At 32.5% G+C, this 18304-nt stretch overlaps 5 protein-coding genes across 6 annotated transcripts in view; 3 read left to right on the top strand and 2 right to left on the bottom strand.

Moving 5' to 3' along the window:
- Positions 1–491, top strand: part of LOC109594204 (orexin receptor type 2-like) — a 58335-nt gene extending 57844 nt beyond the window's left edge. Inside the window, exon 7 of the mRNA XM_020009410.2 lies at positions 124–491. Coding sequence (XP_019864969.2) covers positions 124–261 — 138 coding nt within the window. The 3' untranslated portion in view covers positions 262–491. The remainder of the gene's footprint in view (positions 1–123) is intronic.
- A 3830-nt stretch (positions 492–4321) lies between these two features.
- On the bottom strand, positions 4322–8783 carry LOC109594387 (vesicular inhibitory amino acid transporter). Its single transcript, XM_020009613.2, has 3 exons — positions 8122–8783; positions 7431–7797; positions 4322–7149 (listed from the first exon to the last, which is right to left on the bottom strand). Exons 1-3 carry the CDS (start codon positions 8521–8523, stop codon positions 6332–6334), a joined length of 1587 nt encoding a protein of 528 aa, XP_019865172.1. The 5' UTR covers positions 8524–8783; the 3' UTR covers positions 4322–6331.
- A 2121-nt stretch (positions 8784–10904) lies between these two features.
- Positions 10905–12232, top strand: LOC109594241 (PSME3-interacting protein). The gene is made up of 3 exons (XM_020009451.2): positions 10905–11070; positions 11123–11221; positions 11276–12232. Exons 1-3 carry the CDS (start codon positions 10974–10976, stop codon positions 11830–11832), a joined length of 753 nt encoding a protein of 250 aa, XP_019865010.1. The 5' UTR covers positions 10905–10973; the 3' UTR covers positions 11833–12232.
- LOC109594251 (probable glucosamine 6-phosphate N-acetyltransferase) lies at positions 12222–14436 on the bottom strand. Its single transcript, XM_020009462.2, has 4 exons — positions 14183–14436; positions 13557–13776; positions 12978–13167; positions 12222–12794 (listed from the first exon to the last, which is right to left on the bottom strand). The coding sequence occupies exons 1-4, from the start codon at positions 14198–14200 to the stop codon at positions 12620–12622; spliced, it is 603 nt and encodes a 200-aa protein (XP_019865021.1). The 5' UTR covers positions 14201–14436; the 3' UTR covers positions 12222–12619.
- A 177-nt stretch (positions 14437–14613) lies between these two features.
- On the top strand, positions 14614–18184 carry LOC109594749 (protein transport protein Sec23A). 2 transcript variants are annotated; one of them, XM_020009993.2, is made up of 11 exons: positions 14614–14773; positions 14854–15132; positions 15187–15866; positions 15927–16097; positions 16150–16292; positions 16344–16555; positions 16611–16811; positions 16870–17196; positions 17253–17474; positions 17614–17640; positions 17990–18184. In XM_020009993.2, exons 2-11 carry the CDS (start codon positions 14854–14856, stop codon positions 18077–18079), a joined length of 2352 nt encoding a protein of 783 aa, XP_019865552.2. In that variant the 5' UTR covers positions 14614–14773; the 3' UTR covers positions 18080–18184. The 2 variants fall into 2 exon arrangements, with proteins under 2 accessions (XP_019865552.2, XP_049818088.1); XM_049962131.1 differs by lacking the exon at positions 17614–17640 and having other exon boundaries at positions 14615–14773.
- Positions 18185–18304: the final 120 nt, after the last annotated feature.

The raw sequence follows: 18304 nt of genomic DNA, 5'->3' as shown, positions 1-18304 counted from the left end.
AATACACTGCGACATTTTCCGTACGAAACACAGCCATTATATAAAGGGCCCTCATTAAATCAACCGACTTAAGCCGGTCGCCGTGTCCATTTAATTAATCGTTGGCCCCTTCTCTGCGTTTAGGTCGACAGTTCTGGATCGGCCACTCAACTCCACTACTTAACCAGGCTCAAGTCGGTGCCGACAGTGAACAACCAGTTCCACTTTGGGATAACCCGCATGCAGTCCAGCCAGAAGACTACGAAGACGTGTGCCGTCTGAGGACGGCTGACAATGAGACGGGCGGGACCGAGGGGCCGATGTGGCAGATCCCCCGCGGTCGATTTTGCATGGACGCCGACTTGAAAGACACAATCGGATAGTCGGACAAATGATTTGCACTGTCTTGTGGGTAATATCGATATTAAAATTGATTTATAAACATTAAAATAATCTAGTAAGTTTGTGTGGCCAAAATTAGTTTGGCGTTAAATAATCCGGTATACAGGGTGATTTTTTAACAGAAGCATTCAAATAATCCTCGGTTATAGCAATATATAAACTCATGAATTGAACAAAATGTTTAGACGTATTTTTATACTGAAAATCTGAATTATTTGTTCCTATTTTAGGTTTTGAAAGAGTGTTGGCATCGTCCCCACTTGAGGAAATGAGGAGGAATATTAATATTGACAATAGTGTATTCCTCCTAGAATAATTAAATTTTAGATATTTAAATGTAGAGCTTATAACTCGAGATATTTGAAAATTTCAGGTTAAAAAATCACCCAATCAACAAAAATATCTATTATATGTATATAAAAAAATAAGGAGAGATCCGGTGAATGCATCGTTTAAAACTTTGGCGAATGCACAGACATTTTTTTTCCAAACGCTAATAACTTCATCAAATACATATTGCATACGAGATTGCCTAAATTATTTAATTTTTTACTTACAAATATAAATAGTAAAAAAATCATAGTTTAGTTTATGAAAATGTGATTTCTTACTTGTTAAAGAATTGGCGAATGCGAAGTAATACGAGAGTTGTCTCCCTAATTATTTTATTTAAACACTAAATTTAAAAAAAAAAAAACTTACATTTAATGTAATATGCTTCCTTAAAATGTATTCTAAAGTAAGTCAATTAAAAAATCATGACTATAATTTCAAGATATTAAGTTAATGTTTACTGTGTAAATTTAATTACATTTTTTATTTCTTGATAGTACTTTGTGGAGACTCTCGCCTTGAATTAAGATTGAATAATTATTTTAAATTAACTTCACTCATTTAAGATCAGACATTAGGGAAAATGGAACTATAAAGTCGCAGAGATTACTTTTTGTACTGCAGTTACTTTTGCACAACGGGTTTGAATTTCATGAAATTTGACTGCTTTAATTCACAAAGATCTTTATAATTCACATTCAAGCAATAAACATCACATTTAAACGTTTACATTTACATGAAAGTGTATTAGAACTTAGATTTCAATAATGGTTTTGTTTAACCGAAGAATAGGAATCTATATAAACTGTTGAAATGCTCAAATAAATTGAGAAACTATTAAGCCAATTATTTCTCCAATGTCGCCGCTGGGTTAAAGATAATGGAATCATGATTAATTAAAGTTTCCTGACTGTACTTCATTCATTTGTCTCCGAAATCAATATTAATAATAAACGTAGCTCTATATTGAACTTGACATTTCTAAAGAACATTAATTAAATATTAGGTAATTTTTTAAATTATTGTTGTACTTTAACGGATAATAACGACTTAATTAAATTTTAGCGTAACTATTTCTTGAAAACGAATTATGGAAATTGATATAAACAAGCATTTCGATTTAAAAAGACATCAAATTCGATTTTAAAACTACCTTAATGATAACGGTGGCATTAAATTATCCGTGCATGGAGCACTTAAATTTAAATTTTGTGAAATATAAACTACATCGTATCGTTCGTCTAAGGAGCTTAAGATGCATAATTAATTAAGTTTCGCTGAGATTGTTGCCTGTTCATTTATCACTGCTGAAAAAGACGTCCACAAAGTGACGAGCCAAAAACCTTTCCTTTAATATAACTTAGTAGTAGTGCATTTGCACACGGTTTACTGTCATTCATTTTCCAAATTCGGCGAATGCTTCCATAAATCTTGCAAACGTTCTCGACCCACGCGTGGGCGACCACGCTTCCAATTTAATAGATACAACATAGTTTTACGTAATTCGAATCGAATTAAACTCGGTTAATTATTTAATAGATTAAACCGCAAATTTACGCTCATTTGGTCGCCCATTCCATTCATACTGAATTCTCGAAACGTAGTACCTCATCCACTTCACTAAACTAAGATCTTTAATTTCGTGTGATCCCATGGATTTGTGAGAACCAAAGCAAACGGCCCGATCTGACTGTAATTTGCGTCTCTAGTATTGTACCTGAAAGCGAAAGCGTCGTTAGTGTTGTTATCGACATTGAGTGTGTGGAATTTGTTTAGCATTAACATGTGTGTTTATAACTGTATTGATGTTTTTAAGATTCCAGCAACGATTCTTATCTGACTGTTTGTTAAATGTGATCTAGTCAAACATTTCAATAGTGTAAATCGGTTTGAACGATTTAGAAAATATACATACTATATATTTGTCGACCGTTTTTCTAGTTAATTTTGTATATAAATGTGACGCTTCTGCGAACAGATATTTTATAAGATTATAGATTTACTGTACAAGTTTTATTGACAATTTTGTATATAACTGTACTATAGAAAAGCAAAAGGCGCTTTAAAGATATATGTAATCTCGATTCAATCGATGATTAAAATTTAATTATTTATAAATGTACCTACATAATATAGTAGTATATGTATATGTTTGTATCTCCATATTCTATTGTACATTATAATCAATCACATGTATTTTATACTGTATATTTGTTCGATGAGATTGCAACCCTGAATATTATGTTGCAGGATAATTCCTGTTACTTACTAATGTAACAACGGTTCGTCAAATTAAATTTAAGATTAAGGTGTTTAGAAATGTTTAGAAAATGCAATTGTAAAATAGAACACATATTTAGATTATTGTATTTTTAATAAATATAATTTAATAAAGCAATCATTGTTTTATTTGACGTCCAAATACTTCATTACTGACCTTGATATAAATGTCCACAAATATCTATCTAAAAAGTACCACCAGACATTACATGCTGGAAAGAACCCTTCGTAAAATTTGTTTATTTGATGCAAAAAGCATAGAAAAACCTTCAAACCACTAAATGAGGGTGTCGTGCTCCAAATTTGTTCAAATTGGAATGGAGGTCAAATAGTAACTAATTAAAAAAAAATAAAAGTCTTTTAATTCCACTATATATTGCTGCTTTCGTTTTTGGATATGGATCCACTCGTTTAGAAAATTATGGAGCTTTTGAAATACTAACAATACATTTGATAAAAAAATTCAAAAATCAATTTAATTTTACTTAAAAACTTACCGTATTAGTCCAAAAATACTCAAACTGTTGTCTACCAACGTGCATACAGTGACGTAGGTTATATTCATATCGTTGCTGGAGCACTTCTGGTATCACTTCCCACATGCGTTAATGATTCGTCATCCCAAATCTCCCAATTTTTCAGTGGAGTGTTGTAAACTGTAAAAATAATAGACTTAAGTCGAGTGACCAAGGGCGCCATTAAATTTCACTTCCTCGTCCTGGAAACGTGACATTTAAATAATTGTACACATTTTGCGAGTAATGTGAAGAAGTTTCATGTTGTTAGGAAATCAGATGGTGTTCATTCTATACAAAGTCATCCACTATGATATGTTTTAAAGCTGGGTTGATGGCATTTTACCATGGTATAGTAAATTCATATAAAAAAGAACTTTCCATAAATACCAGTCCTCACATATCCCTGGGTCGTGTGTGCCGCGTATCAAATTCTTGAAATGTGTTCAACCTAGTAACGGCAATTGTGACGATTCATTAAACCATTCAGGAACAAAGTACCTTTACCCGAAAAACACGAAAAACAATCAATTTTTGAATTTTTCCTCAAACATATTGTGGGTATGAGTGAGTGGATCGATGAGTGAGTGGATCGATTTTCAAAAACTAAGCAGCATTTTATAGGAAATTAAAAGCCTTTGTTAATCATTGGACATCCTTTCCTACGTTAAAAAATTTGCAGGATGCTACAGTTTCTGTATCAAAAGTTGTTCCTCTGATGAATTTTTGGATTTTGTCGAAAAGTACTTTCCCAGTCTGTAATGACACGCGGTACGTGTTAGATGGGCCACCTCGTATAATAAATACATCAATTATTAAAGTGACTACATTTTATTAATTTTACACATTTTATACAATCTCCAACAACTATGTGTGTTTCACATAACAATTTTACAATTACACTATCATGTTTACAATACAATGATATGTATAAAATTTCTAATGATTTTAAAATATGAGGCCCTACTAACATTCGCTAAACAATCAAACGTGAATTTTTATAATATATAACAATTGGATGTATTTATATTTACTTATGAAATAAAGTCAATTGTAAAATATCACAGTACATAAATTGAATAAACAAATTTTGGTTTTTACTAATCCGTTATATTTATTATACTCTTGGCTGTAAAATATTGTATATATCATATTGTATTATATAAAAATGTACCTATAAACACAGATACATCCAACACAATGTAAAAAAATCACACTTCAATAATGTATAACAGTACTCTAACTATAATATAAATAGCAAAGAATAGAAATAAATTTCACATTTATCTTATAGATTACAGTTACAAACAGCAAATAGTTGGAAGACATTTTACCTCAGACTAAATGGAAGACATCGTTTATTACAAGACTTGAAACAGTACCATCTGGAAAATATTCAAGTATACTTCCATCAATGGTACATCATCAATTTACAACTATAACATTTTTAGGCGCAAGCCAAAACTGTGAAATAATTGGTACACGAAAATAAATTATTTAAAATAATAATTCACATATATTCTGGCTGACGTCCGTTTTAAATTTAGACTTTCCAGAAGTACAATATTATATATATAACTTGTCGAAAAAGGTTTTTTAGTATATACATTATAATTTCTTCTGAAAACAGACCACGAAATATTTTTAATGGTCGGTACCTAATTTGATATTTTATAAACAAGAACTGCCAATAAAAAGAAGAGGCAAATATTTTTATGTGTTTTTTGATATGACATCAAACGCTTGGATTGATATGTGGGGTTGAAAATTCTGCACTTAATGGTTTTCATCAAAAGGGAAAAGAATTTACCAATATGTTTTCTATTGGCAGTGTGTATGAACAAAATTTCAATTTTACTTCTAAAATTTGTACGTATTTTTAACAGTTTATTGCTTGATATAATTATATTGTTATTATTTTGATAGTGATTGGAAAATAGACAGAATTGTGTGTTATTGCCATCAAATTAAATTTAAAACAGTTAATAATTGATTTTGAATTTTTTAAATATAATTGACATATTCGGTTTTTATATTTCATTCTTAAAATTATCTGTATTTAATATTGTATAATCATTATTTCACCAATCATTATCAAAATTCCATACGTACAAAAGTACATGGTGGAAATTTGGAAGCTCTAGATTCACAACGAATTTTAATAAATAATTCAATCTTTATAAAATAGAATAACTACTTTTCTTATCTTTCTAATGTGGAAGACTTAATTCACATTTTCCAGTTTTTGTTCATTTAAAAGGCAAAATTTCAACAATGGGAAGACTTCGTTGACCTTTCCGAATAATATTACACAGTATACAATTTTTCAAATTTTAAGATAAATTGCATCTTATTGTCATTTACACTAACTTACGATGAATCGAATTATTCAGTGGAGATAATTTATTGATAAGTTCGGCGAATATTCTAACCGAATTTTATAAAATATATCGCAGATTTTTATCTGCATCTGTTTATGTTCTATTTTAAACTTGGAACCTACTTGTTTGTTAAATCAATTGAACTTGAAAAGTTCTTTTCAAATGTTGTATAAATATCGTACTATTGTAAAAATTATGAATGCATGTGCATATAAATATATTTTATACACAAATGTATAACAAAATTCAAAAAGTTTGGTTGTAGCACCATTAGGCATTTACTTTTTTTATTTGTTACTTGCAATATTCTCAAATATTTGTTCAAAAATATTTTAATGTATAATTATCTCAACTGAACAAGTCCTAATATAAACACTTAAAATATCTTGAGGGACACTTACATTAAGGATTTGTATATTAACAATATTCGTATTCACATATTTAAAATGGAAGACCGATAGCAAAAGCTTTGGCTAATGCATTACCTGAATCGTAAATTCCGATTATACCAAATAAAAATCCCAAAGATATAATAAAATAGTCGAAAGCTATGCCTCTTGTATCCATCGTTTCTCGCTTCAACTTCAAATGGAAGTAGCAGGGCCATATGAAGCTCAACATGGTACCAGTAAAACTGCCAATAAAACCCATCAGAATTGAAAAGTGGGGAATGAAACAGGCCATGAGTATTGTAAAGACAACAATTCCAACCCGCCAAGCCAAGCCCCAAACTTTCAATTCACCATCCAGGGCCCAAATCGTGGGAAACGGGGTCTTGGGACGTCCACGGAAAAATGATCGTTCCAGTAGTTCACATGCTGCATAATATGGTAGAGGATAACTGAGCAAGGCCTTGACCACCAAACAAACATTGACCAATCCTTTGAATCCCGCAGAAGGTAAATTGTTGGTGATAACTTGTTGAGTGTCATTTTGGAACGTTAAGAAGCAAATGTAGCCGAATAATGCCTTAAAAACGGCCGCCCATACATGTGACCAGTCCAACATCCACTGGAACTTCGACGGGTCCTCCATGTTGCCCTCCAGAGTGGGCAGGAAGATTTGCGACGTGTAGGAGAACACGATGACTCCCAAACTAATAGGGAAGTTTTCTGTGTCAAAAGACCATTTCACTTTCGACCAGCCCCAGTCACCGATGTACAAAACACAGTAACCGATGATAATAGCGTTGATGAAGATGTGAGACATGGTGCACCAGAACGATAATATACTGACACTCTTCAGAGATTTTAGGAAACCTGGAAAATATGCAATGGAAAATATTTAAATTTATGTGTGCAACAGCAAATAAAGCTTCATATTACATGTATATGTATTATACACAATCAAGTTATAAATACATGATTTACTAAAACTTATAACAAACAATACGAAACACAAAATCAATATGTTACAATTTTCAATGTAGATCAAGATATGTTTAGGAAATTTAATTTCCGCTGAGTACAATTTACATATTCATTACAAGGGATTTATTACTGTTATATAAAAAATTAATAATACTTAATTGTTTTCTCACCTAGAGGAATCAAGAGTATTCCAACCAACATCATCCAGGATCTGGTGTCAATAGCTCCTTCGGGAAAAGTTCCAATCATCAAATCGCCGCAGACAACAACATACAAAATGCATGTCATCAAAAGCTCAATGATTTGAGCAACGTTTACTACTTTCGATCCGTACTTTTTTCCAAAACATTCTTTAGCTATGGATACGTAGGAATCTCTGACTCGAACTTGTTTACCAGTTTGAACGTCGAACTCGTACAAACATTCAACAAGGATTTTTCCGGTGTAGCAACAGATGTAGGCAATGCCCACCATTGCAGCTATGGCCCAATATCCTCCTCGTAGCACGGCAAATGGGAGAGACACTATAAACATTCCCTAAAAAATACCAGCATTATTTAACAGCAGGAGCATTTTTAAACAGGAGACTCTTTCAATTTGTATCTTATATATCTATTTACTAGTACAATATTTGATAATTTTATAAATTGAGGTGGCCAATTTGAACTTCTAGAACTCATTTTTACAAAAATAAAATCAATAATCTTATTGGAATCAATAATCTTATTAGAGCCAATAAGTTATTATTTTTTAGGATAAGAATCGTAAAATGTAACGCAGATAAAATGTGTTTTTACTGTTATTCACATGCCAATTATTTATGACGTCTAAAAAATTAATTACAGCTGATGATATATTTACCTGAATGGCATTGGTGACATTCCAAGCAGCCTGATACTCGTTGATCTTGATGTCGCATTTGCCCTCGACGAAATCGGAGCCTTCAGAAAAATCCACTGAGGACATCCTGCTGGGGCCCGTGACCGTCTGATACCCGCCGCCTTCGTTGAAGCTGTCTTCGGCCGGCATACCCTCCTGATTCATACTCAGGAACGGATTCGTGCTCGTTCTCATGTTGCTCATTTCGTGGTGCTCATCGGTTCCCCCATGTGAAGTGTGATTTTGATTTAATTGCGCGAAGTGTACACGTTCCCTGCCTTCTTCTTGCTGTCCCCTGCTGGGTATGATCTGATTCTTCAACTGACTGGCGACGTTCACCGCCGCGGATAATGGGGGTAGTTTGATCTGCCCCAGGCGATTCATTTTGCACCGATCGTAAAACGAAACAAGCACTTGGACCACAACTATCGACTTAAGGAAACCAACCGCACCGCCAAGATGGAATAAGTGAAAGGTCTTATTTTAACACGGGGAAAATCAATATATGGAAATTCTAAGGATTTGCGTAACTTCTAACTCGTCCACGACACCAATAATCCTATCACAACGATTCTCTAATTCATTCGCGGCACACGGCAATCCGATTGAGCATGTTAAATAATGAATGCGACGGAAAAATTAAATCTTCATCGGCTCCATCTTGGCGGCAGCGGACCTTCGGGAAATTGGTACATTCGCAGCATCCCCTGCAGGGCGCATGCCAGAGATGTATTAAAATTATTTCCGCGGAAAATCAATAATTTTATTAGAGGCCGCCTGATCGGTCGCAACAGTTGGTACAGGAGACACGTTCCAGTTCAGATTGCTATTTGATTGATTTCTTGATTTTTTCAAATGTGTACCATAAATAACAATGGGTGTTTTCCTACGAAAGTATAATGAAAATTATAAATAGATTAAAACAATTAATCTAACAGTACGCAATTCTACTAAGTAAAAAATATTTTAACATTTACTCGTGAAATAAATAAAATTAAATTATTATAGTATATAAATATAACACTTTATTGGTTCCTTTGGTAAAATACCACTTATATTCATTTTTATGTTCAAATTTCCCTCGGATTAGTAGCCATCCGGGCCAATAAATATAATCCCTATTTCGAACAGGTTTTTTACAAATTAATTATAATATATCAGTCATAATATATAATATTTTTCATTTCTCTTTAAAATTCATCGATAAAATTACAAAATACGCCACAGCTGGGACAGAATAGATTTTGAAAATCATGTTATTGGTAAACTTATAATTAGTCAATTAGTTTATGAGCATGACGCTGCATTTAAAAGAAAAATAATTAGTAAATACAAGTTTACCTAATTGATTTAGTAAGTCTTGCTCTGACTATCTGAAACATTGAAACGGATAAATTTGAGATCCATGGCTCAAACATTCTTCTCTCAAAATATTAGAAAACTACTCCAAATTTTAAGTCTGGTACTTTAGAGTGAAAATTTTTCCCATTCGTATTAAATTGGAAGTCTGGTAAACGCTGGGAAACTTCAACAAAATAATGTTATAAGTTTGTAACTTAAAATTTATCTCACATAGTAGAGTCGAGCACTGTCATTTTCAAAAACAAAATCTGAAAAAATTTTGAACAAATGATATAGTCGAACATAGTATCCAGGTTTAATATGAACAACTCCGTGCGTGTCTCTAAAGAAATTCTATCCCACACAGTTACAGAACTACAGCAGCAACAGTTGAAGCCATGTTTTGTTCATGATATGTCTCATCACTTTCACACCATGTCTGAATACGGCTATTGGAGTAATAAAATGTGTACATAGACTCATCTGTGAACAAATAATTACACCATTCTACTACAGTCTATAGACGGAGGCTTCTTTGGTCCATGTTTTGAGGGTATTTTGGTGCTTCCTGTTTAACAGAGGGTGTCGAAAACATCTTCTGGCTTCCAGACCAGCTTCATACAATCTTTTTCTGATAACAGAGAGACTTACAGTGATTCTAAAGCCTCCACGAATCTTGAGCGTATAGAATATGCGATTTCGTAACAAAAATAATCATCTTGTTCTGTCTTCTGGTCGTAGCCCTTTGTCCACCATCATATCGTATACTGCCATTATCAATTTGACGATAATGATTCCAAGTGATACACCACATTATGCATTGGGACTATTTATTGTTAACTCATATTGTTATGAACAATTACAATTAAAGCGCCAAAATCTTCAAGAGGAAGTCTTCTTTGAGGCATTCTACAGAAATACAATATTTACAAGAAATGGAATGTTGTGTATTTTAATGTCAAATATATCTCAAGTTAACCAATTTTTTGGTCAACAATAACGAAGAATTTAAATTTTATATATGAATTTGCATTTTAAGATTGTATAATATAACAAAAGTATAAACAATATTTAAAATAATATTATGTTAGAGTACCGATTAAAATTAAAAAATAATTAAATGTAAGCATATATATACATTTTAATATTTCTAATATTCATCCATTGAGGTAAATGAATGGTACATGTTTAGGTATAACTCATTTTATCCATATCAAAACTATTACCTTGCCAACTAGTAATATACAGCATGTTTTTGAATAAACTATTTATCATTAAAACCAGTAATAATTAATTGTAAATTATTTTCTAAAACATTACGACAATAATCCAACAATTCTTTGATGTCAACAAATATTTAATCAATTGCGCCGAATATTTCTAATATTCAGTGCTACCAACATTATTCAAATTAAATCCCCACTCACTTTCACAGACACACTCGATGAAAACATTGACATAAATCTGACAAATTAAATGTTTAATTTTTAATTATGAGTTCCGGGTTTATTACCGAAGCTGAAGCAGCAGAAGTAAGGAAACGGAGGCAGGAAGAATGGGAAAGAGTCCGTAAAGCTGACGATCCTATAGGTAATGAAACGCATACAATTTTTATGACCTATGAACACATTTATTTATATAGAACGACCCGAGGAACCCTACGACAACCGCAGTTTATTTGAGAGATTACAAGAACAGAAACAAAAGAAGGACCTAGAATATGAAGAAGCTCACAAACTAAGTAAGTGTCATTTCTCTGGTTTTCAAACAAAATTATCAACGTTTTAATTTGCAGAAAATATGATAAAAGGTCTGGATGACGACGAAATACAATTTTTGGATTTAGTTGACAGGACAAGAATAGAAGCAGATCGCAAAAAGGAAATCGAGGAGGAACAGGAACTCAATGATTACAGAAATCGTGTAGCAATACTTCAGGAAAAATCAGTTGAAGACAGGCTGCAAGCTGAAATATCTGTGAACAAACCAAAACCAGCAGTCAGAAACCATACATCTCAACAAAAACTTCTGAAAGGTGTGGTAGTCAAAAAGAGGAAGATTAGTGAACCAGACTCCACAAGTGAAGCCAAACAAGTGAAAACTGAAAATGGTAATGGAACAGCGACAGCTCCAGAATCCACTCAAGGAGAAGAGGTACCAAATGTTACTAGTGATAATTCAGAAGTTCCTCAACCTTCTGCCTTAAAAACTGTTGCAATATTGCCTGGTCTGGGGAACTATGATGATTCAACTAGTGATGAAGAAACCAGCTCCGATTCTAGTATTGATTCAGACGCGCAGCCGAAACTGGATCTTTTGGGACGAAAGATATGTAAAAAGGAACAGTCTTAGTCTAATGCTTTTTGATGTTTAAGTACTATTTATTTTATGTATTACATTGCATTTATATTCTAATTTTCACTAAGTGACCGAATTGCTGTGAAAATAATACAAATAAAGGCAATGGAAGCATGTAATGTAGTATTTAATAACGAAACAAGATTGCCTTTCTTCATGCTTTTAGATATACGCATCTATATAATACATGTTGGTTTAATTTTTATAGATTTCTGTTGAGTTTTAAATTAGAGATATAAAATTGTACGGTGTCTTACATTAGTTTAGTTCATTTATGGTTAAGATTTTGAGGCATTGCCAAAGTTTTAACCACACCCTAAAATTTTATATTTGTATATCCATTTATGTTCTCTGGATTTTTTACTTGAAGTAAAAATAAAAAACAATTTTCTAATTTTTATTTTATTTCGATTAAAACAAATGGACGGGTCCGAAGCGTCACCAAACATCAGCCAATACATCAACATAAATCCAAACAACAATAATTTCGCATTTAAACAAACACAAAATTATGATACACCCTTTGAGTCTTATTCAGTATATTCATGTGTACACAAAACAACATAATTTGGTGGCATTTCAGAAAATCTCAAACAAGATGATTAGTTCCAATTATTTTTAATAAAACGCAAAGGGGTGTAAGACTTCTTGACTAATTTGTATTGAACAGGTACTGTAATTTTATAGTCTCAAAAAGCAAAATTTATATGTTCAATACAAATTAATGGGGGAATTAAGAAGCTTACAATTTGGATTTAGTAGATGTATTAGCGGCTAATTGTCAGGATGGATTCTCAGTTTTTGGCGTGTCGTAACGCAACATCATTGAATTTGAGTTGCCAGGTTCCAATTTGTAGCCAATTGATTTATAAAACGGTATTAAGTTGTCTTTACAATCTAACGACATTTTATAGCAAGACAACTTTTTTGCCAGCAGGGTAACAGTCAACACAATCCTAGAAGAAAAAATTACTATAACAAAAAATGGAAGTTGATAATGATATAAGTTATGATGATATGACATGATTAAATTATCAGGAAAATTTACGTCTGTAGTAATTGATTGATTTGATGACAAATTTCAATAAAGGATGATCAATCAAGATTAGAGTTAGACATGTAATTTAAATAATTCTTACAATTTGCCAAGCTGTTTTCCACGGTAGGTGTTGTTGACCACGACATCTTCGAGGCGAGCGCGGAGGGCGCACCCGTGGATAAATTTAAATTCGGTGATCAAGGTCGAGGCGCCGATTACCCTGTTGTTTCTGGTGTCGACGATTACTGTCACGTAGTAGCCTCCGGCCTGGTGCATATTCCAATATTGTTCTGCAAAAAAGAAATATAATTCAAGTATAACCAGAATCTAAAAGTTAAATGTTCAACATGATAAATTTCTTTATTTTTTTATACTTCATTCTAATTATAATAGTTGGCGGTGTGGTAATATTAATTAATAAAAAATAAAATTTGCCCTACAGTAATTTATTCATAAAATTAATCTACCAAATTTTAATTTTAATTGAGCTTCCAGAAATAACAGAAATAGGCGAGATAAAAAAATATATCATAAGAATTTTGTATTTTAAATTTAATTGTCCTTGACAATATCAGGAAGGAACCAAATATTTGCAAGTAAAATTAACATGTTCAAACCAATATCTGTGAAGAGGGATTTCACTTCTAATCAACTATTTAATACAAATAAAAATACTTACTTTCAAATTGGGTTCTAGTAATGTTACCCACAGATGTAAGTTGGGAAAGTAATTCCAAATAACCCTTGTCATAATCCTCAATTTTTAAAGGTCTGACTAATAGCCAAGGCTCACCAGGAGCTTCATTTGTGATAAATGGACTTAAGGCATAACTCACAGATTTCCAATCTAAATTTTTTAGTAGCTCTGGGTCAAACAGGAATTCGCCACTGCCAGGTGCCTAAAATCATATTCAATTTAATGTCATTAAATAAAAGTTATTTTATAAAATTAAAATTTATTCTAAAATTGGTTGGTTGATTTTAAGGAATGAGTTTTATTACCATTATAAAATATTTTGTAACAGATAGGCACCACAGATTGAAAATATTTGTTTAATTAATGAAATACAAGCACATTTTCTATTTTATAGTAGCTTTACTTAAACCCAGCAAAGTATGATTTATATGATAAGATCAGATAAAAATATGGAATTAGGCAATTACCTTACTAAATATTATAATTTTAACATATGTTTCTTATACAAAACGTAAATATTAGAAAAAAAATATTGATTTTAAAATGTATACAATGTAATGAAACAATTTTTGCTAACAAATAAATAAATATTATAATCGAGTACTTACTCTTGCAGTGGCACCCATGATAAACGAAAGGTGATTGATATCTAATTTTTAAAATAGTTGAGAACACGACGCAAAAATTCAAGGATATTTGCTTTCACTGAGAACTGACATTTCTCCACCGCCACTTGCACTATGCAAATACCTGTTACCCCTTTACTGGGTTATATATAGAATAAATCTTTATGGATTATTAATTGCTTGAGTAATTAAATAAATAATTAAAATTGTTCAATTGAAATTTGTCGATTTTAAATTTGAAGGTTATATTTTATTAAAAAAGGACAGCTCATCAACCTTGTAGCTTTCTATAATTGAAAATTAAATAAATAAAACTTTATTATTAAAATCATTTCAATCAGAAATAGTGATTCACAATAATAAGCATATTAATACAAATTTAATATATATTTAATTAGAAAATATACTTCGTACAAAACCATAAACATATTCGTCAATAGATGGCACTCTTCTGACAGCTGACGTGGAGTCCGGTTATGTGTACGAAATACCCCAAATTTTTCTAATAGCTGCTGTATTTTAATTGTGCTTTGAAAATTCAACCGAAAGTATATTAAGAAGTCATCCGTCAAGGTATGTTTTACATTTTTTAATTTAGTGTAAATTGTTTTATCGCTTAAATTCACTAAAACCGAACAAATATGTGGAATTAGATGGCTACTTATGATGAGTACATTCAACAAAATGAGGATAGGGACGGTATTAGATTTACTTGGAACGTATGGCCAAGCAGCAGACTTGAAGCCACCAGATTAGTAGTGCCTGTAGGATGTTTGTATCAGCCCATAAAGGAGCGACCTGATTTGCCACCCATCCAATATGACCCAGTATTATGTACAAGAAACAATTGTCGAGCTATTCTGAACCCTCTGTGTCAAGTAGATTACAGGGCAAAACTGTGGGTGTGCAATTTCTGTTTCCAGAGGAACCCTGTAAGTGCTTAATTATAATTTTTTTTTCAATAATTAATTATCGATTAATTTTAGTTTCCTCCACAATATGCAGCTATTTCTGAGCAACACCAACCAGCAGAAATTATGCCAATGTTCTCAACAATTGAGTATACAATTACAAGAGCTCAATGTTTACCACCAATTTATTTATTGGTTGTTGATACTTGCATGGATGAGGAAGAGCTAGGAGCTCTTAAGGACTCCCTACAAATGTCCTTGAGTTTGTTACCACCTAATGCTTTAATTGGTTTGATTACATTTGGAAAAATGGTGCAAGTTCATGAACTGGGTACCGAGGGCTGCAGCAAATCTTATGTATTCCGTGGAACTAAAGATTTATCATCCAAGCAGGTGCAAGAAATGTTGGGAATTGGAAAAGTGGCTGTTGGTCCTCAACAACAACCACAACAAATGGGGCAACCAATGAGACCGCAGCCGCAACAGCCTCAGTCGCCCGGAAGCAGATTTTTACAGCCAATTTCTAAGTGTGACATGAACTTAACTGATTTGATTGGTGAGCTCCAAAGGGATCCATGGCCTGTACCAACAGGGAAGAGATCTTTGAGGTCAACAGGTACTGCTTTGTCCATTGCTATTGGTCTTCTGGAGTGCACATATCCCAACACTGGCGCTAGAGTAATGCTGTTCTGTGGAGGACCCTGCTCACAAGGACCTGGTCAAGTTGTCAATGATGATTTGAAACAGCCCATTAGGTAAGTTTGTAATTTATTCTCCAAATAGTTCTGTATATTGAGAAAATATTTAATGTTTAGGTCTCATCATGATATCCAAAAGGATAATGCTAAATATATGAAAAAAGCAATAAAACATTATGAAAATTTGGCAATGAGGGCTGCAACCAGTGGCCACAGTGTTGACATTTACTCTTGTGCATTGGATCAAACAGGTTTAATGGAAATGAAACAGTGCTGCAATTCCACAGGGTAGATCAATACAAATATATTTATTATGTAAAACTAATAATTATTTTTACAGTGGACATATGGTAATGGGTGATTCTTTCAATTCTTCATTGTTTAAACAAACATTCCAGAGAGTATTTGCCAAGGATCAAAAGAATGATCTGAAGATGGCATTTAATGGAACACTAGAGGTAAAATGTTCAAGGGAATTAAAGGGTGAGTTTACATTCACATAACATAATCAAGTCTTATGTATACTGCTTACAGTTCAGGGTGGTATTGGTTCATGTGTGTCATTAAATGTGAAAAGTCCTTCTGTATCAGACACAGAAATTGGTATGGGTAATACTGTGCAATGGAAAATGTGTACCTTAACTCCAAGTTCAACAATATCTCTATTCTTTGAGGTTGTTAATCAGCATTCAGCTCCAATTCCTCAAGGTGGTAGAGGTTGTATACAATTTATTACCCAATATCAGGTTAGTTGTTAAAATATTGTAAAGCTAGTTATTTTATAGTAAAGTTCTTATTTAGCATGCAAGTGGTCAAAGAAGAATACGAGTGACGACTGTGGCTAGAAACTGGGCGGACGCCACAGCAAATATCCATCACATAAGTGCTGGATTCGACCAAGAGGCCGCAGCTGTTCTTATGGCAAGAATGGCAGTGTACAGAGCTGAAACTGATGACAGTCCAGATGTTTTAAGATGGGTTGATAGAATGTTAATCAGACTAGTAAGTAGAAAAAAATAATATTTAAATAGCGTATTGCTCATTATTTGTTTGTTCTTAGTGTCAAAAATTCGGGGAATATAACAAAGACGATCCTAACTCTTTCCGGTTGAATGAGAACTTCAGTTTGTATCCGCAATTCATGTATCATCTGCGTCGTTCGCAATTTTTACAAGTGTTTAATAATTCCCCCGACGAGACATCATTCTACAGGCATATGCTAATGAGGGAAGATCTAACCCAATCATTAATCATGATACAGCCAATTCTTTACAGTTATAGCTTCAATGGTCCTCCTGAACCTGTCCTACTGGATACCAGTTCTATTCAGCCAGACAGAATCTTACTCATGGACACGTTTTTCCAAATACTCATTTTCCATGGAGAGGTGAATATATGAGTGCAATTAGATTAATTTGACTGGTTATTTGTTGATCTTTTTAGACTATTGCTCAATGGCGTAATTTGAAATATCAAGACATGCCAGAGTATGAGAATTTCAGACAACTACTGCAAGCTCCTGTGGATGATGCACAAGAAATTCTTCAGACGAGATTCCCCATGCCCAGATACATTGACACAGAACAAGGCGGTTCGCAAGCACGATTCTTGCTTTCAAAAGTAAATCCAAGTCAGACTCACAACAACATGTATGCATATGGCGGGGTAAGTATTTGTTTTATATATTACAGTTAAATTAAATGAGTTGGTATCTGCATGAATAATTTGTTGTACCATTACACGCAAATGATTTTTTGTGACTATAATAGTTTACGTTTTATTTTTTGTGTTCCATGTGGTTCAGGCCATCATGACTGGTGCGGCAAGTCCGGTACAGTAATTTTTACAAAATATTTTGGAGTCGGGTCGGCGCTTTTTTACTAACACGGGTTGCGGTACTACTATTCTTAACACTCATCTTCAGATATTTTTAACACTTCTTTTCCGTTTAAAAATCACGCGACTTTGAATTAATTAACTTTTATATTCGTATGTAATTTTAATCATTGTGTAATCACATGTATATCCACTCCATATTTTTAATTAATTTATAATTTTCCGTCATTCTAGATCAGTTTAATTTAATTTTCATTATATATACTCTTTAATTTTTATTTGTTCTTGATTTATAACTTTTGTAAATATGTCCTTTCTAATTGTTATTACTGATTATTTTTTAGGATGGTGGTGCTCCTGTGCTGACTGATGACGTTTCCCTACAAGTTTTTATGGATCATTTAAAGAAATTGGCGGTTTCCTCCACAGCATAACAAAAATAATAAAGATTTTATTTTTAAAAGTTTTATATAATTTATATTATCCATGTATGTATTTGAATAAAAACGTTATAACTCAATATATCATCTATACATTTACATGTCGTTTTTCTATGCCTTTGGACTTATTATTAAAATAATTAATTTTTTCTGAAAACTAGTTTGACCAAGATTATTCAAAACAAAATTATACAATTTGTTTAAAATGTAGTACAAAAT

This window comes from Aethina tumida, chromosome 1 (assembly GCF_024364675.1).
Source record: "Aethina tumida isolate Nest 87 chromosome 1, icAetTumi1.1, whole genome shotgun sequence".
In the NCBI taxonomy this organism is placed as follows: Eukaryota; Metazoa; Arthropoda; class Insecta; order Coleoptera; family Nitidulidae; genus Aethina; species Aethina tumida.
Note: the sequence above shows the minus strand (reverse complement) of the source record. Positions and strands in the feature narration are given on the sequence as shown.